We start from the raw sequence: 18,995 nt of genomic DNA on the forward strand, positions 1-18,995 counted from the left end.
TTGGTTTCGCACCAGGTATAATTCGGTCAACGTGCCGCTGGCGCACTGGAAATATGTGCACATTTACTTCGGGAGAAATAAAACCAATCTGTGCAGAAGAGGGGGGGGGGGGGGGGGGCACGAGTCTAATTAAAAAATCAAAGAACTTGTATTTAGAGCCAACAATATAGTGTCGCGCATTGTGTATAGCTTACAAAGGCACGTCAGTGGAGGTCCATAATCCTGAGATGGTAGTCTTCGAGTTACGCAGCGTCAGGGTAACATTAGTGCTGGTTTTATTTTTCTCGCATCCTGTTATTTCTCACTAATCGAGCACGTGTAAGGCGTTTCACTTAACAGCGAAAACCCGAAAATGAAGCAATAACACAAACAGCCAAGGAGCATCACGAGATACCAAAGGACTAAGAATTCCGCTAGCGCAAAAGGGAGACAGGTACAGAAGAGGACAGAGCGCGAGCCTGTCGGCCGGCATCAATATGGCCGCCGTCACCTCCGCGAGCAGACACGAGATTAGAAAGACAGAAAAGTGAAAAGATGAGAAAATAACGATCGGACCCGCGTCACGCTGCAGGTTCAGGTCGGATGCCTTACATGCAAGTCAGTGAAAGATGACATCCTTCTTGGGCGATGTGGCAGCAGCAAGCAAGAGATGTTTCGTCGCTTGCGCTCCAAAACAGCGTCCCTGACAGACGGCGTTGTGAATAACATATACCGCGCAAAATTTAGACCGCTCGTGGATTTACGCACGTTTCACAACACGCTACGGTATTTTGGAGCATACAGGGTAGCAAAAGGTATAAATGGAAAAGCAGGAGCTATAGCGGCAGAGACTCCGCTTCGTTTGTTGGAGGTCCTTCGTTTACATCCCGGTACCGCGGAAAGCAGGGCATTTTTTTTCTCTTATTCGTACAAACCTGTCCCGGCCAGGCGAATGGGTTTATTAGGAGGTAAGGACCCGTAGTAGTCGCGCAGAGTGGCTAAGACACGAGGTCGCGGAATAAAATCACGGGCCCAGATGGCCGAGACCCCAGAATTCTAGGTGATTGAAATTAATCCATAAGCTCCAATAGCATAGCATAGCATAGCATAGCACAGCATAGCATACAATACCATGCCATACCATAGAGCGGAAGAAATAAACAGGTAGGTTCCCTAATCGCGCTGCGTACTGCGCCCTTGCCATGTGCGCTATAGATAGAGCTATAGAACAGTGGGCCGACCGCATATGAATTATGCTAATCGCTCGGAACGCCATTTCGGCTTCAAAGTGAAACGCTAAGTCTAGATTTAGTTACACTTTTATTTACGTCAGCGTAAGCTTACGCTGAATAAAAACACAGGAGGCATTCATAGTGCTGTATCGGGAAGAGTAGGGGATAAAAGTTAAGGAACACATTAGTAATCTCATTCGCTGATGACACCGCCTTGCTAAGCAAATCAGAGGACGACTTGCAAAGCATGATCGAAGATCCAGACAGGCAAAGGAAAACGGTGCATCTAAACATTAATACGCAGAAAAATAAAGTCGTGTTCAACATTCTCGTAAGGGAACAGCTGTTTGATAAGCAGCGAAGCACTGCAAGTGGTAAGCGAATAAACTGCTTAGAACTGGTAGTTACTGCAGATCCGATACACAAGTGTGTAACAGTTAGGAAAATAACAAAGGGGTGGATTGCATTTCGCAGCTCTCACATCATAAAAGGCAGTTTTCCAGTATCCCTCAAAAGAAAAGTAAACACCAGCTGTGTCTTTCCGGTACTCACCTATGGCGCAGAAACGTGGAGGCTAACGAAAACACCTTATATTGAGGACAACACAGCGAGCTATGGGAGGGCAAATGATAGGTGTAAAGTTGAGATTGGAAGAGAGTAGAGTGGGTGAGGGAACAAACGCAAGTTAGACATCCTAGTCGAAATCAAGAAGAAATGGGCGTGATAAGGGCATGCAATGCGAACGCAAGATAACCGACGGTCGTTAAGGGTAACGGAGTGGATTCCAAGTGAAGGCGAGCGTAGCAAAGGGAGGCAGAAAGTTAGGTTGGCGGATGAGATTAATAAGTGTGCGGGGATACAGTGACCGAAGCTGGCACAGGACAGGGTTAATTAGAAAGAGAGAGAGAGAGAGAGAGAGAAAAGGACGGAAAGACAGGGAGGTTAACCAGGCGATGCCCAGTTGGCTACCCTACACTTGGGGAGGGGAACAAAGGGGAAAAAAGGAAAAAGAGCGGCAAGGAAATGAGTTTTCTAAGTGTCCAGCGACCACCATGTCACAGGGACAGAGGGCGCGCACTGAAAACTTAAAGATTATAGGCGGGAATGCAACCCCGAGTCCCTTAAGAAAGTCAGGAGCGCTTTCACCGCTTTCCGTTGTCTGGAAGGTTGAGCCCAAGGCCCCAGAACGTTAGACTCTGTTAAAGGACGCGAGTCCAAGCGGAGCAGAGAAACACTTAGGACACCGCGCTCTCGCTCAAAACGAGGGCAGTCACAGAGGAGGTGGCTGATCGTTTCGTCACAACCGCATTGGTCACACGCAGGAGAGTCAGCCATTGTGATCAGATGGGAATAGGCGTTTGTGAACGCCACTCCCAGCCACAGGCGGCACAACAGCGTAGTATCACCGCGGGGGAGGCCGAATGGTATGTGATGTTGGAGCAAGAGGTTGAAGTGATGCGAGCGGGGTGACCAACCTCCAGGGGCAGACCACGACGTTACAGTCAGGTTTCGGGCGAGCAGTTGAAGGTGCCTTGCTGCGTCAGCTCTTGTCAGTGGTATGCGGACAGTGTTGGTTGTATCGTGAGCCGATCGAGCAGCATCGTCAGCTAAGGCGTTACCAACAATGCCGCTATGGCCTGGTACCCACTGGAAGATTTCATGATCTTGTTCGATTGCCTGGTGGTGCAGATATCGTATCTCCGCTGTAAGTTGCTCATGGTCGCTATGTCTCAAGGAAGATTGAAGACATTGTAGGGCAGCTTTTGAATCACAGAAAACAGCCCATTTTTGAGGTGATTGTTGTGAGATATACTGTACTGCCGCAAGAAGCGCAGCCAACTCTGCTCCAGTAGAGGTAGTCCGATGCGAAATTAGTTGGTGAATTTGAGTCTGTCGCGCAGAAAGGTATGGGAGAGGCCTATGTCCTGCACTGAACGTAGTGAGGCTGACGATGACGACGAAAAAGCAGTAGCAAAAATAATGATTAGGTGACATTACATAATTTATAACGTCTTTTAAATGCTACAGCAATCAGCAGTCTAAAAATGAGAAAGACGACGAAAAACATTTGCAGTTAATGGGGCTTTATATTAAATCCAGCCCAACACTTTCGCACACGTCGAACATGATCATTATCAGCGCAAGAGCTATGGAGCTAACCAACCACCTAGCGATGCTTATGACAAATTAAGCTCCCCCTGACGTTCAAGAAACTTCTAGTACTTCTTTCCAATGATTGGCTTTCCACGAACTCGATCCACATCCAACCACATCTGCCTGTGGTCCGAGTTCGAGGCTGGTCGTTTTAAGAAAGCCAATACTATGGGAAAGGCACTGCCATCGAACGAAAAGTCTTATATTAGCACTGGAAATACGCGCAGGGAAATACATAGGCGGGAGGCCTACACCACTTCGCGCAGCGTAACACCTCCAGCATAATGCTTAACTGCAATCTTCTCATATCGACGTCAAAGCCGCTCTGATGGTGGTCAAATGTTTAGAATTCCGCCCTCCAGGCTGCTACAAAGGAAAGCTATAAAACTCCACCGTGGTCGAGGAAAAATTCGTCGTGGTCGGAGATCTAACCCGGAATCAGTCTAAGGCAGTCGCTCTACACCGACTGACGAACCAGGGCGAGGCCTAATTGATCAGCCCTTAAGTGGGAACGATGTTGGCAGCACTGAGGGTGGCCAGAGTTTGTAACGGCGACGAATGCCGCATGCAAGGGCAGCCTTTAATCGACAGGTGTCTATTAGCAAGAACAGCACTCTGAAAATTGAGGCACAGCATAAACATATCATCGAAACCAATGAAAGAGAGCGTAACCACTTATTCAAACTAATTATTAATCCACAGCTGGCTGTTAAATTAGGTATACCTGACAAAGTAACTTTTTTCTGCCTGCAGGCCGCCGCACTGGTGGCTGCGGCCCGGCTCTTACTCGAAAAATCTGTCGCAAGGTCCCCGAAGCAAAAACGCACAAACTCGCCGCTTCGTGGACACATTCGCGGCAGATAACGCATTTCACTTAGCCGGATTCTCGCGGTCCGGAACGTGGCCCAGAAACAATTTCCGGAGCCGCGACGGAGGAAGGAAGCCCCAGTCGTTTACGAAGGGAGGAAGCGAGGACGGCGCATCGATAAAAAAAAATGAAAGAAAAAAAGGGACAGTCTCGTTTGCCGCAGCTAAGTTTCGCATCGACCACGCGAGGCCCCAAACTATACAAAGATGGGAAAAAGTATACCTAGCGTACGGCTGCCCAGGACCAAAAGCTGCCCTGGTTGCAATCAGGAAAGCCGATCGCGAATCAACACGAGGCGGATGGTGTGCAGAATACAACAGTTACAATAAGCGAAAATAGTTGTCCGCATAACGTAAAAAGAAGAAGAAAAAAAGATCAAAGCGGCACAAACATGCAGTCTTCTAGCACATGACGTCTCGCGGCACCAATTTTCACGTAGACTTGTTCAGATAACACGTAGTAAACAACGTGTTCCAGTCTGAACGTGTGCACGCAAGACGAAAATCGGGCGAAAATAAAAAAAAAATAACGAGCGTGTGTGTGCGCGCGGACACACACACACAGTCGCGCACAACAGCGCCCCGGGCTCACAAGGCGCACACCTTGGTCGGGTTCATGAACGAGCCCACGGGACACTTGAAGGCGTCCGCGAACTCGGGCATGTTGCGCAGAGGCCCGTTGACGCGCAACCTGGCTGGGCTGCTACCACGTGGCGGCGCCACCGCCTCGTCGGCGCAATGCGACGCCGCGTAGTAGACGAAGAACAGTTGGCGGCTGTTCAGGTCGGCCGCCGTCATCAGCCGAAAGTCCGCGGTCAGGTACGCGCGGTACGCCTCGAACGCCGGCACCACGGCCAGGACGTCCAGCATGTCCTGCACCGACGTCGAGGAACCGCCTCCCTCCGAGGACGCCGTCGTTGGCGCGGACCTCAGCGGCGCGTACTGCTCTTCGACGCAGGCGCGGACCCGCTGGAACATGGCCGCCGCGTCCTCCGTCGCCTCGGTCAGGTTGCTGTTGGCGTTGAGCGCGCTGTGGTAGAGGAAACGGAGGAGGGCGCCGTAGACGCGCGGCGCCACGCGCGGGATCTGCAGATGCCGCACCGAGGGGTCGTCGCCGAGCGCCATATTGAAGACCGGCAGCGGGATCTCGAGCCGACGGAAGGGCGGCGCGAGGCGCGGAAACGCCGACAGGAAGCCGCCGGACCAGCCGGTCCAGAGCTGGTCGCCCGGCGACGTCGAGGCGGAGCCGAAGCCCCGGCGCTGGCGCGAGACGGACTTCTTGAGCCAGAAGTAGTAGAAGTAGGCGAGCGGCGACATGGGCATGTTGGTGTAGAGGCCGTCCAGGTACTGGCGCCGGAAGGAGTCGTCTTCGATGGCCGACGGCCGCACCAGGTCCCACGCCATGTCGCGCAGAGCCTGCAGCGCCGACGTCCGGAACTCGCCCGTCGACTTGAAGAACTCGTCGACGTACTTCTCGAAGACCACCTGAGCGGGGAACAGCGCTTCGCTGATGTGACGCGGTCCAAAGTATAGCACTTCCGCAGTCGTCGATGCCGACTGCCTCTGAATTGGTCACACCGCCATAGACCTCCATGATAGGTGTGCACAGCAGTGCACGGTATTAATTCATGAGAATGCACGAGAACGTTCCCTCCTCCACAAGGGACATTCCCTCCCGGGAGCCTTTAAGGCCACAGAGCTTTTATGCTTGCCTCCACGGGGATGTGTAGGCCATCATATATCTCCGTTTGGAGCCCTAGAGTATCCGGAAGACATCCAAGGCGACCAAGAGCAATAGCGTCACACAGCCACAATAAAAAGTGCAGTCACAACGGTTTTACATTTAAGTTAAAGGTTGCCTCGGAAGTGGGAGTACAAGAGCTCTTTCTCGCTCAGAAAAAAAAAAATAGAAACTTTTGTACAAGATAATGAGCATCCGAGGAACCAGCCAAGACAACTGCCCTAAAGAAGCGCTTAGGGTAATACGCCCCGGGTCTGCTGCATTCCCATCAATCACCCAGTACAGAGGAGTATAAAGCGAAGCGCGTGCCTGCAGGTGCCCTTCCAGCAAGTCCTGGACGTCGCCCTCGGCTCCCAGCAGGGCGAGCGACATGTTGGCCGCCAGGTACATGGGCACCGCGGGCTCGAACCGGTCCAGCAGCCGCACGCACAGCTGTCGGGGCGTCAGCGGCGGGCCCGAGGCCGAGCCGGGGCCGGCGTACGCGCGAGACACGGCGTCGCGCAGCGTCGCGTTCGCCATGAACGGACTCAGCACAGCCACGATGCGGAACAGCACGTAGTTGAGCAGGTCGGTGACGCGCGGCAGCGAGCCGCGGTTGAACAGGCCCAGCACGTAGCCCGGGCACGCGAGTTTGATCAGGTCCTGGGGACGCCCGCCGAACCAACTCGTAAACGAAACGCGCTAGAAAATAAATGCCGCCTCAGCTTTAAGCCCATAGGGAACAAAGCCACAACGAACGACCCCTCTGGGAATTCGCTCGCGGAGATTTCGAGGACCACGAGGAACAAAGCCCCAGAAAGCTGCTTTTATGAAAAAGCACGCAAGGCAAAACAGCGCGAGCCAAAGTATTCAGCCCGCTTCCGTGTTAATGTAAACTTTCATTTAGTGAGCTTACTTGTCTCAAGGTATACGTTCTACTTCCCGTTACGACGAACGGCGCACTGCAAGTGTTTGTTCGGGAATACGCCGCCCCTAGTCGTAAATTTTTACGACTCGAGCGCGACGTGAGCTCGAGGTAAAAGCGGGCTAAAGTCGCGCCGAGAGCCTTATCGCATGCGGGAACGTGTCCCTGTCGTTAAGGATTCGAACACAAGTTGTAAGGAGCTTAGTGCGGGAGAAAGATTGTACCGGCGTCAGGCGTAAAATTTGAACGAGCGAACTCCGTACGACGAGGTACGAAGGAAGAAGAGCTTAGCTTAGAGGCATCCGATGAAGTCTTAACGTTACCGTCAGTAAAGTCGATGCGAGAGTTCCCGTTCACCAAACAATGCATGTGCTCCGTAGCAGATTAAAGTAGGTGCGGTCGTAACCAACTCGGCGTTCTATGAGTTAGAGACCTGCGGGAAGATGTCGTCGGTGCCGAAGGCGCTGCGTAGCATGGGTGCCCAGCGCAGGTAGTCGATGGCCGGCAGGTCCAGCAGGGCCATGGTCTTGCAGCGTGTCAGCGCCAGCGGGTCCAGCTCGGGGCGCTCCATCAGGCTGGCCAGCTCTTGCTCCAGCCGCGACACGTTCGTGTCCGAGAACTTGCCGTAGAAGTCCAGCAGAGCCTTCGCGTGCGAGCAACGGAAGATACGTCCACGTGTTTGTCGTGCACGGGGTAGATCATCTGCGATACTACCTCTCACGACCTGCTCCGTCTTCTGATCAACTGCTCTGCCCGTGGAGAGCCTCTCTTCAAAGACGCTTACGCTCATTGCATTAGCATTCGTAAGTGGCGTTACTACTTCCTCACTTTTATGAGTGGATATAGTCGTGTAGCTGAGCCGTAAGTTATATTTCTCTGGCAAACCTAGAGTCAACTTAATCATGATTAAGACCACTATCCCCCTGTTGCTCGTACAGCGAACGCCTCGCCGCTTGAGGTGAAGAACGCCGCGGCTTGCCTTAAAGGCCCCGTCCATCCAGGCGGCGCCGCCGTCCGCGCCAGCCGACAGCAGCTGGGGCTCGTCTAGCGCCCAGTAGCGCAGCCGCGGCTTCTCCGGGTCCGGCGCCACGGTGAAGCGGAACAGGGACTCGACGCCCAGCTCACGGAACACGGCGCCGATCTTGGAGGACACGTCGTCCGGAGACAGGAACGCCGTCGCGGAGCTCAGGTACGGCCAGTCCTATGCGCACACAGCGCGGGCGTATAGGCACACCCTCGGTTTCGCGATCTATACAAGTGTGCTAGGCAGTCTACATCAGCACGAACAGAATATTTAACGGCCCACGTTTGCTCCGCAGCAAGTTCCATGCAGTGCATCCGAATGAGCGACTTGCGTAGTGGAAACAAGGCTCTGTGCATGCCGCACTGTGTGCATTGGTCGAAAATTGGGGGGACACTCAAGCTCCGCCTTAAGGGTATCACGTGATAGCGTAAATGGTTCTTTTCAGCGGCCTAGGTCCTCTTTGCACATCACTTCGCAACCGCGGGCACTATCGGAAAACACACACAATGTCACCCTTTAACAAACTCAAACGAACGTGCCTCGACGTCCTAGGGGTAGCGCGCGTCTGGCTCGTGACTCAAGTGTCACAGGTTCGATTCCCATCCAATTATCTCAATTTTCTCTCCAGTGTTAATTTACATTCTAACTGCGACCTCATAATCACAATTTGTTCAATTCCTTATTCTCTTTTCATTTCTGCAGCTGCTAACTGCGACCTCATAATCACAATTTGTTCAATTCCTTATTCTCTTTTCATTTCTGCAGCTGCTAACTGCGACCTCATAATCACAATTTGTTCAATTCCTTATTCTCTTTTCATTTCTGCAGCTGCTAACTGCGACCTCATAATCACAATTTGTTCAATTCTTTAACCTCTTTCCAATTCCGCAGCTGCGCGTGTGACGTTATGGCCCTCTCGGCCAATCCGCATTTTCTCGACATGCCAAATACGATGCCGTGTTCTCCGCTGAACGGGACACTAACGCTAATGCCTTGAAATCGGCTTCGTATACCCCACAGCTCCCCTTACTGACATTTCAAAAGAATTCAATAGTGAAGCCAGCGCCACCGAAGCTATGCCACGAAGAGATTAGCCAAAGCCTTTGGTCGAGGTGAGACCGGCGAAGACGCCGGTTCTACCTGGAAGCCGAGCAGGTAGAAGAAGGTGGCTCGGATCTCGGAGAAGAGGTTCTCCTGCGGCCGCAGGCAGTTTGCGAAGAAGCGCTGCATCTCGGGCACATGCTCCGAGGGCCTCTCGAGCAGGTCGGCCACGCGGCCCGAGTACGTCTCCATCTGGAGCAGGTCGACGGAGCCGCGCGCGTGCCGCTGGATCCAGCGCGAGCACACGAAGTGGTAGAAGTCCACGCACGGGTCCACCGAGTACTCCAGCTCGGCCTGGACGCGCGACGCCTGCTCGGCGCACGCGGGCGTCGAGCACGCCGCCGAGCCGCCCTCCGCACCGGCAGGGCCCTGGCGCGCAGGACGGTGCAGCAGCTTGGAGTCAGGGTCTCGTGAGAGGCCCGAACGATCGCTTACGCGTCAGACGCAATCAGTTAACACTCGTTATTTTGGTCTGTATACAATCGTACAAGTAGAAATAACGGTGTTAACACTTTGCCTCAAAGCCGCGGTTACCTATACGGCGAGCCTGAATCTCGAACATGAATCGCATCACGGTATTCAGTAATGTCTAATAATATTATCGGAGATATCGCACTTCTATGGCGACTTGGCGCAAGACGAGAACGCCGAAACTGTGCCCCGACAAGCGGCTGGCAGCAAGGTCATATATAGGCGACACAATTTGAATGCCTTAGTGCTAAATGACTTGCGAGCAATTAAACAGTACCGCTCTCCGCCCTCCTTGCATTCAATTCCACGCAACCACTAGATGCGACCCTCAACAGGAAAATCTGTCAAGGCAGCCTGAAGCCAAGCTGAGTGACTGGTTGCATGCATACAAAAAGACGGTTGACCATAGACGGAGAACAGGGTTATAACACTATAGAAATAAAAGGAAGATTGCCGTAGCCCGCCTGTTATTCCTCGTTCTGTGTTTAAGCCAAATAATCCCAGCTCGGCCTTCAGGTCTTGTCTATAGCGAGGTCGATCTCCAGATAAGCGAGTGGACGCTATAGCCCATGACAGCCACGTCGTACCCTTGGCGCCTCCTGCAGCCTGAGCCTTCGCGGAGCCACCTTGCGGGCCATGTGCGCGACGGGTCCGCCGCCGCGTCCGCCGTCGGAGCCCGCGGCGCCGCCGCCGCCGAAGCTCCACTCCCAGGGCGCCCAGTGGACGGCCGGCAGGCTGATGAAGCCCACCAGGCCGAGGACGAGCACCAGCACGCCCGACACGAGGCCCCAGTAGACGAGGTAGCGGAGCCCCTCCCAGCGATGAGATCCCGACACCAGCAGCAGGCCGGTGGACGGCGCGCCTCGGGCCTCCTCGGCCGCCGCCGCGGGCGCTGGCTGCGCTGCCGGCACGACCGCGACCTCGGTTCCGGGAGGCTCGACCGCCACCTTGCGAACCACCACCTTCGTGCTGCTAACTTCGGCGCCGTGGGACATGGGCGCTTCGCGAGAGAGCGTCGCCTCGCGTCTCCTTTCGGCCCTAGCCGCGCTGGATCGAGATTCTCGGGCCTGAGCGAGCATGTCGAGCTGCTTGTCACAAGCCTTGTCCGTACAAGAACGGGGGACAGCACGCGACGCTCGCGGGAGCAGAACCACCTCCTTCCTTGTTCTCCTCTTCTTCTCCTCGTGTGAACGAGGTTTTCATCTTTCTTGCAGTTGGTGTCTACCAAGCGTTCAATATGGCATATGCCCACATTGCTGGGTAGGCCGTGCTGAATAGAACGTGGCAAGCCGTCGACAGCGCTGAACACACAGGGCAGAGGACTCCAAAGAAACAAAAACCACAATCAGAATTTTCCCCTTTTCCATACCCCCTCCTAAAATGAAGAAGCGATGGCGACTGCCGCTCCAGTCCCCCTTGACGAAAGAGGCCGCTCTCCTCTCGAGCCGACACGAACTGCGCCTACCTTACTGACACCATTAGGAGCACCTCTTAAATAATTTCTACAGCCAGTGTACAGAGTACAGAGAGGGGCTCTGAAACACCTTCTGAGAAGATCACATAAACTCGCTCAATCGCTACCGCTTCTCTCATCATTAACGCCTGAGCCAAATAATCCACGTCTACACGCAGAATAGAACCAACAACCGCGAGTAAAAGTTGGCGAGTCCTTTCCAGTGACTTTTCCATACGTGTGTACTCCTCCGTTGCACGCTCCTGCGTAATTCTGTTCAGAGATGGCTACTGGTTAGATTCTTTCAGGCGTCACGCAGCTACCATGGCCGAGGCCACTCAGCAGCGCCGTTCCGGCTGGTCAGGAAGAAAGTTTTAATCATTCCTCCATAAATGCGCTGCTTTCATGGCAATATATTATTTTCCTATAACCTGGCCATTCAAGAAATCTCTTTAATCGCTCGACTGCCACGGTGACAGAGGGCTAGTTTTATATATCTACAGTTCCACATTTGTTTCCATGCTATTACACTTAATTAGTAAATTGATAAGTAGCCAGCAAAAACGTGCAGCATCCACGCACATTAGGCCGACTGTGGAACCAGGACTGTTCAAGAACAACTCGAATGGAATGTAGCCCGCACAGCCCATTACAACAAAGGATTGCGCTCCGCACAAACTGAGGGGAACACAAACTTGAATTACTCATCAGAGCACGTCGTCCACTTCGGGGGGAGAGAGAGGGAGATAAAGCGGGTGGGAGGTGCATTTATTCTTCAAAGAAAATACAAACAATCTCGCTTTTCAACTGGAAGTTTTACGCGTTAACACAGGCTGGGAGCCAAGTTACTAGCCAGACTAATCCACTCATCTAGAACGAAATTCACCGCCGATCGTTACCACGAAACGAAAAAAAAAAAAAAATCTGAGCGCCAACTTAAGAACCACGCTCTTCTTCTTTTTCCTTTTTTTTCTTTCTGCGTTGCTTCATTTGCAGTTCTCTTTCGTCCCATTCCTTACTGTTCTCTCTATCCTTTCTTGAAGGCGCGACAACGCAATTCTAATGCGGCGAAGAAGCGGTGGTCGTATTCCTTTACGACGCTCGAAGCGCTTGTGCAACGCCTGTCCACGCAAGCAGCAACGATTCCTTTTCTCCGTCTCCCACCCTCCTCTCCCCGTTTTCCTTCCTTAACCTTCTAAAACCGACAACGTTAGTGCAGCACGTGTTCTGCGCGCATTACCGTCGCAACTCGGAACCAAGGAAGAAACGAAAAGGGAAAATAAGGGAAGAGAGAGAGAGAGGGAAAGGAAGCGCAAATGCGCGAGCATTCCACAGATGAACCCCGCGGCGATGGCTCCTCGCTCAACGGTAGGCGCGGCGGCGCATTAGGAGGACGCGAGAGCTTTCAAAGACAGAAATGATCACTTTCTTTTTTTTTTATTCCTCCCTATCCTTTCCTTTAGGGACTGCAATTAGAATGGCGCGTCGAAGGGGCGCCGCGGCGCAGCGCGCAGAGAACGGAAGCGCGCCCCCTCTTGGTGCTATATGCGAGGAAGCAGGCGAGAAAGCCTCGCCAGACACGGCGGCGACATTAAATCGCTTTCGAACGACGCGCGCATTTCGAGTCGCCCGAGAAGAGAAAAAAGAAGTTGTAAAGGAATGCAAAGTGAGTAATATGAGGGGATAAAAAGTAACCGAAAGCATAAGCGCAGCATCCAGGGCGAATGCGTATCCCATACGAGTCGCGACGACAGGTCGGAGGAGAGGGAAGAGATGCGGAGGGAAGGCGGGAAGGCGTGAAACGGCCGTAAGAGAGAAAGAATATATGCGGCCCGCATCGACTATCTATTTCCATCGCACGTCGTCGTCGTTGTCGGCAGCACGCAGATGGGGAAATGATTCGCTCCGGCTATTTGTACGCGGCGTATCGTCGTCGCTATACTTCGCGCATATGCGCCGGCTCCTCCGCGGCCGTATAGGAGCTTCTTCGAACGGAACGACGCAATATCGGGGGGAAAAAAATGGAAAGAAGCGTGCACGATCGCAGCGACAGCGCCACTCCCAGGAGGCAAATGAGGCGTGGAGTTTCGACGCTATCTTCGGATGCCGTTCGCGCCAGCGACGGACGGAAAGAACGGCTCATCGGAGTAGTGACTGCGGAAAGAGCGAAATATGCGCCAGTACACGGTCGTTTCGAATGCCCACCGATAAAAGAGCCGGTATAGCGTGTATATACGGCCGCATAAAAACGGCGCAGGCGATTTCGTGTGCTATAACGGTCGAAGCGACAGGTTGCGCGAAAAAGGGGTACGCAAAGGGAAGGAAAATCTGGGGCCATTCGAATGCGTAGCTCCCGCAAAGTCCGCCAAGTTAGTATAAGCGTGTGTGTGTGGCACCACATTCCACGCGATTCGATGTGTGTATAAAGACACGGCAAAACTGCACCTGCATATTTTTATTATTTCGCGGTCGTTTCATCTCTCGTTCGGTTCCTCGTTGCCTATCGTGCCTTAGGTGGTGGGCTCGACGCACGCGACTACGCGTCGTGCCCGGAACCATTAACTGCCCCGTTTCGGTTTCATTGGATACACACACATATACGCCTCATCAAGAGCACGGCCACCACTGGCTTATCGCTCGCTTTATATACGGTTGTTTAATTTTTTTTTTTCTTATCGCGTGCTGCTTATAACGGCGCCCGTCCTCCGAGAACGATCGTAATCTCTCTCTCTCTCGCGCTCCCTCTCAGCGCCTTTCCGCAGTTCGGACGCTCGTTCGGGCGCCACGGGTCCGCTCAATTATTCTTTTCTTCGCACATCTCTCGACCCTTCCCGACAGCTCAATGCCTCACTACGAGTTCCCTCTTTTATTTCTTGCGTTTCAACACACGCGAACGCACTAACGTCCCCACAGCTATAGAGAAACGAACCGATTGAAAGCACCCACCGCGAAAAAAAATATATATATGGCGTCAGATAGAACGTAAAGAGGAAGCAAGACGGAAAGCCTGGAAAAGGACGATGATGCGACAATATTTCCTCCGCCCACCCTCTTTCTATTTCCAATCCTGCTCTGGCTGTAGCTCTTCTTATTCCTAGCTTTGAACCGTTCCCGCTAGAGAGGCGAGGGCGAGCAGTCGTTTTCCCCTCACGATCTCGATGTTTCTCGCTTTGTATTTGCTCCCCACCGTATATGGTCGGCGCGGGAAACCCTCCCCACCATCCAGTTACTCCATCGTCCAAAGCCCCCGATCCCCATGCCCTCCTCCACCTCTTCCCTCTCTTCCCTTCAACGCGGTTTTTATTGGCTGCCCGGATTTACGATCAATTAGGGCGAAAACGCGATACGGAATGGGGCGGGGACGGTTTTATATATATGTGTGTGTGCGTGTGTCCGCGGCCGGAGCGGGAAAAAATGAACGGCGGATTTCTCCTTTCCAAGCGCACCGAGGCGACAGCGGAGGCAGCCGTAAAAGACGGACGTATACTACACGAGCTCGGAGACAAACAAAAATAAAGCGAGCATCGCGCGGAGCCAGCCGCGTTGAAAACAAAAGCGCAGGGGCATGAGAGGCGTGTATAAAAATGTTTGCGAGGCACCCGAGACACACCGGATTATATATATATATATATATATATATGAAAGAAGCCAACAGCCACAGAAACCAAGGGGCACAGGGGATTTTTTTTAATTAATTTATTTATTTTGTGGTGTTGATCAATTTAGAATATTACTGAACATGTCATCGCTTAAAGCCAATTGATTAGAAAAGCAGAAGAAAAAACAACCACTGTCGCCGGTGGGATCCGAACCCACGACCTCCGAATTACGCGTCCGGCATAAATAAATAAATTAAAAATCCCCTGTGCCCCTTGGTTTCTGTGGTTGTTAGCTTCTTTCATATATATATATATATATATATATATAAGGGAAGGGGAATGAGGGTCTCGTTATAAATATGAAAGAAGCCGCAGAAACCAAGGGGCACAGGGGATTTTTTTTTAATTTATTTATTTATTTTGTGGTGTTGATCAATTTAGAATATTACTGAACATGTCATCGCTTAAAGCCAATTGATTAGAAAAGCAGAAGAAAAAACAACCACTGCCGCCGGTGGGATCCGAACCCACGACCTCCGAATTACGCGTCCGGTGCCGGACGCGTAATTCGGACGCGTAATATATATATATATATATATATATATATATATATATATATATATATATATATGAAAGAAGCCAACAACCAGAGAAACCAAACGGCACAGGGGATTTTTAATTTATTTATTTATTTTGTGGTGTTGATAAATTTAGAATATTACTGAATATGTTATCGCATAAAGCTAATTGATTAGAAAAGCAGAAGAAAAAACAACCGCTGCGGCGGCCGAATTTCGATGAAGGCGAAATTCTAGAGGCCCATGTGCTGTGCGATGTCAGTGCACGTGAAAGAACCCCAGGTGGTCGAAATTTCCGGAGCCCTTCACTACGGCGTCCCTCATGGCCTGAGTTGCTTTGGGACGTTACACCCCAATAAACAAAACCATATATATATATATGGGGGTGCCCGCTAGTTTTCCCGGGAATTGATATAGCTATGTCGCAGCTTCGTGCCGAAAAATTGGAGGGGACACTTTAGCTCCGCCATAAAAGGGTATGACGCGATAGCGTATTGGGTTAATTCCCATATCTGTAAAAGGTCATTCTCTGCTTTACATTCACAGATCCCTGGGAGTCCTCATTTCCCTCCTGGCGCAGTGGTACAGTGGTTAAGCGATGCGCCACTACCCTGCAATGACAGGTGTTCCCAGTGGTGGGCCTTGCGCGGCCCAGGTTGCTCTTCCCGAGCGACCAGTCATTAACTGTCACCTGCCACGGTGGGCAGATTGCTCACTATCCGGTGGGCAGGTTGTGATGACTCTGCAAGGTCACGTGACCTATATGGCCCACCTGCCTTCTAGGTTGTTCTCTGGGCACCACCTGCCAAAGTCATGCACGTGATTTTTCGCTCACAATTCGAAACGGGGCCTTCAAAGCTATCGCGTTAAGATGCGAGCTTAAATCTTCAAGGAACATTTACCAAACCTTGCACAACACAGCGTGGGACTCCCTTCAAGCTTATCCTATTTCAGCGAACCCAGACCGCACAGGATATGACGCATGCATGCAAAAAAAAAAACAAAAAACATTGCACTCGCGCAATGTGGGAACATGAAACCTCAAAAAGTACGAGTGAAAACACGTTTGCTGGTCCACCTTGTCTCATGGTGAGCGCTGCGGAGGATGGGGTATAGAACAGTGGTTTAGAAGAGAAGGTATACGAAGGGATAGGGCAGAAAGCAGCCTATGCTTTGATGTCAACGGCTTGGCTGCAGCTGAGGTAAGGGACTGGATTTTGTAAATAATTATGACCTCACTCATTCAGCTAATGGCGTGACAACTGTAAAGAGCGCCGATAGAGACGTCAATCATCGACTTCGGTAGAAGCCTCATAACTGCGGCTAAGTGAAAAACACACCGAGTACGGTGAGCGTGCGAAACACATGCTTCAGGCTACATAACTAAAGATATGTTGGACTATGACGCCTGATACTGTTTTTCCATGCAGAGTTTTACCATAGGCGGCAACACGCTATGTCGCAATACGTTTATGCGAGTAGCCAACTGCGCCTGCGCATTGAAATCGCGCGCCCGCACATGCCAGCAGCGACGGATCGTGGAAGCACACTGCGCACTGCTTTAAACCAAGACTCTCCAATTTCCCTGTGCCGCGTAAGCTGTTCGCGCCATAAATACAGAGTCAACCAAGACGCACTGTTTCTCTATAAGATATGTGCGCCAAATTAAAAGAAATCTAACTGCCAACCATACGTCGTGTAAGGTATCGGTAGCGTTCGCGGGGGTCATAGGAACGCGGCTGGGAGCGCTCAAAGCGAAGCGTCCCCTTCTCGGAACGCGGCCGCTCGCGAACGCGCCAGGAAGTACGGGTGTCCACCCGCCCCGCGGTACCGATTCGCGCACGTGCTGGCACGAATGTCTATTTGTGTTTGTTTTTATTTATTTTGTGGTGGAGAGAGTGCTTTACCTTGTTGAAGCCGGAGGGCTGGCCATGCCCTTGAAGAACCAATGATGTTAACAGCACAACATGATTGGAAGCCACGAAATGTGGGCCGGGCCTTTAGGGCTTTAAAACCGGGCCCCGGAGCTGGAAGCGGGGTTCTGCGCTAAGGTTCGATGCTCTGCATCGTCGGCTACGCCGAGTATAGGGGCCTCCCCTAGTATTAGCCAGATCCACCTTTTTGTTGTTTGTCCTTTTGCCGTTGTGCCTGAACTTGTATATTCTGTGTATATTTGTATATAAATCTCCAGTCATTGCCTTTTTCATCCATGCGTCTGTACTCATCGAGGGACCGTCTCTGACGGTGCACCACTGGTGCGAAGAGCTTCAGTCTTCGAGTTGAAACCAACCCGTCTCTGGCGGGGCACCGCTGGTGCAAGGAGAGTAGAAGAACCTGATCTTTACTGGCGCAGCCGACAGTATCCTGCGGCCATCGGAAGACGGCGCAGGAAGAAGATTGAACGCAGGGAGAAAGGCGACGACAAGGCGACAGGTCAGCGTTCGTGAACGGACCTGCGGAGACACGGCGGCAAGGACGCAAGGACCACGGCTGTAGTCCAGCGACGCGGGACTGCGTCCGGTCAAGGAAGCAGCGCGTCGGGAACTCAACGGTCACCGGCGGCGGACCAGCGACGTGCGACAGTTCATCGCAGCGTCCGGGGAAAGTGGCGGTGGACTCCGACGCCAAGGAGAGGGCAATGCGGATCGACGCATCGAAACCGTGAGTTTCCTTGGTCGCATTGTTCACGTCCCTGTGTTAGAGCCGGTAGGACAGTTGAGGAGTACAGAAGGCGGTATGGAGAGTTATCCAAGCCGACCCTCACTCGATGTGAGGTACCAGGTTGAGTTAGCGAAGGCGCGCTTAGCGGACCTTCAGGCTCAACTTGCGAAAGTAAATGGCGGAAAGGCGCTGCTTCGCGAGGAAGAACTTCAGGATGTTAAGTATGTCTTGAAGGTTATAGAAGCAAGACGCCAGCAGGTAGAGCTCAAGATCTCTCAGATCAAGGAGAGTAGAAGAGCCAGTCAATCCGCCAGGGAGAACTGCTCCGATTCCCGAGAGGTGAGGCCGCCTGTGCTGGAAGACGAAGGAATATGCTTGTCATGCACAGGTCAGGGAAACAGCAGTGAGGACGCTGAAAGCAATCAGCTGGTATGCGGGAACGCATCTTTGTTAGGAAACGCCGCGAAAGGTTCAGGAAGTGAAAACAGGATTCCTGAAGGACGCGGAAATATCACAGCGTTTCCGCCACCGCGAGCGGCTAGCAAGGAAAAAGAGCAGCCAAATTCTGATTATCTAGGGCCAATCGAGACCAAATTGTCCGAAACCATGCAGGACAGCAGTCTAATTCCTGCAGGCTCGATTACTAAGATGGAGACCCCCGACACGGAGCTAGTAACAGCCAGTGAAAATCTGGCGTTGCCGCAACCGCACACTGTGTCGGGTATGGAGCATGAAGTGCCCCGTAGCGTTTCTGGTGGCAAGAGCCCTTCATCCGAGGCAAAGAGCGGAGGTGGGCCTGTTGGGCCGACCGGGCAGAACGCCGCGCAGTTGTTGAACGCACCCGGTGTGTGCCCGACCAGGTCAGTTGAGGACCCGGAAATGAGTGGCGACTTGCCGCAAGGCAAGCCCGGGTCAAGTGACTGTCAGGGAGCTCATGGAGCCTCGGAGTCAGACTATGCCACGGGGCCAGCGGGTGCTGATCAAGCACGGAGCGGCGGTTTCAAAGTTTGCTCGTGCAGTAAAGGTGCAGATGGCCCCGGGCGAGGTGGAGTGGCAGGAGGCAGGTGCGTGGCTTTCACGCTGAAAGTCGACGCGAGGAACAGTATGTTCCGTGCTAGAGGTCGGCATATCAAGTGTAGCAAGACTGACTGTACTGCTATATTTGAACGAGCCAGGGGCTATGCTCTTTACGCACCACGCGGTTCGTACCGGCGCGCCAGAGAGAGCGGGC

General features: G+C 52.5%; 4 protein-coding genes across 4 annotated transcripts in view; all 4 read right to left on the reverse strand.

Annotated features, from left to right (window-relative positions):
* The window catches only part of LOC149339678 (LHFPL tetraspan subfamily member 2a protein), a 91,964-nt gene that overhangs the window by 13,962 nt on the left and 59,007 nt on the right, over positions 1 to 18,995 (reverse strand). The gene's annotated exons all lie outside the window — the stretch shown is intronic.
* Positions 4,821 to 5,871, reverse strand: LOC149339679 (uncharacterized). Its single transcript, XM_089550971.1, has one exon. It carries the CDS (start codon positions 5,634 to 5,636, stop codon positions 4,821 to 4,823), a length of 816 nt encoding a protein of 271 aa, XP_089407097.1. The 5' UTR covers positions 5,637 to 5,871.
* Positions 5,854 to 7,564, reverse strand: LOC149339680 (uncharacterized). Its single transcript, XM_089550972.1, has 3 exons — positions 7,311 to 7,564; positions 6,219 to 6,615; positions 5,854 to 5,915 (listed from the first exon to the last, which is right to left on the reverse strand). Exons 1-3 carry the CDS (start codon positions 7,446 to 7,448, stop codon positions 5,854 to 5,856), a joined length of 597 nt encoding a protein of 198 aa, XP_089407098.1. The 5' UTR covers positions 7,449 to 7,564.
* On the reverse strand, positions 7,618 to 10,468 carry LOC149339681 (uncharacterized). The gene is made up of 4 exons (XM_089550973.1): positions 10,061 to 10,468; positions 9,042 to 9,371; positions 7,857 to 8,078; positions 7,618 to 7,626 (listed from the first exon to the last, which is right to left on the reverse strand). The coding sequence occupies exons 1-4, from the start codon at positions 10,466 to 10,468 to the stop codon at positions 7,618 to 7,620; spliced, it is 969 nt and encodes a 322-aa protein (XP_089407099.1).

Source organism: Amblyomma mixtum, chromosome 6 (genome assembly GCF_055824585.1).
Source record: "Amblyomma mixtum isolate Tamu chromosome 6, ASM5582458v1, whole genome shotgun sequence".
Taxonomy (NCBI): domain Eukaryota; kingdom Metazoa; phylum Arthropoda; class Arachnida; order Ixodida; family Ixodidae; genus Amblyomma; species Amblyomma mixtum.

What these genes read in the sequence shown, in the direction of transcription:
- LOC149339681 (XM_089550973.1), bottom strand. Translation starts at nt 10,468, where the DNA reads ATGTCCCACGGCGCCGAAGTTAGCAGCACGAAGGTGGTGGTTCGCAAG. An exon ending in GGCTGCAGGAGGCGCCAAGG is followed by an intron (nt 9,372 to 10,060) that starts GTACGACGTGGC and finishes CCTGCGCGCCAG; the next exon opens with GGCCCTGCCGGTGCGGAGGG. An exon ending in TCTACCTGCTCGGCTTCCAG is followed by an intron (nt 8,079 to 9,041) that starts GTAGAACCGGCG and finishes GTGTGCGCATAG; the next exon opens with GACTGGCCGTACCTGAGCTC.
- LOC149339680 (XM_089550972.1), bottom strand. Translation starts at nt 7,448, where the DNA reads ATGGAGCGCCCCGAGCTGGACCCGCTGGCGCTGACACGCTGCAAGACC. An exon ending in CCGACGACATCTTCCCGCAG is followed by an intron (nt 6,616 to 7,310) that starts GTCTCTAACTCA and finishes GGGCGTCCCCAG; the next exon opens with GACCTGATCAAACTCGCGTG. An exon ending in GAATGCAGCAGACCCGGGGC is followed by an intron (nt 5,916 to 6,218) that starts GTATTACCCTAA and finishes GTGGCCTTAAAG; the next exon opens with GCTCCCGGGAGGGAATGTCC.
- LOC149339679 (XM_089550971.1), bottom strand. Translation starts at nt 5,636, where the DNA reads ATGGCGTGGGACCTGGTGCGGCCGTCGGCCATCGAAGACGACTCCTTC.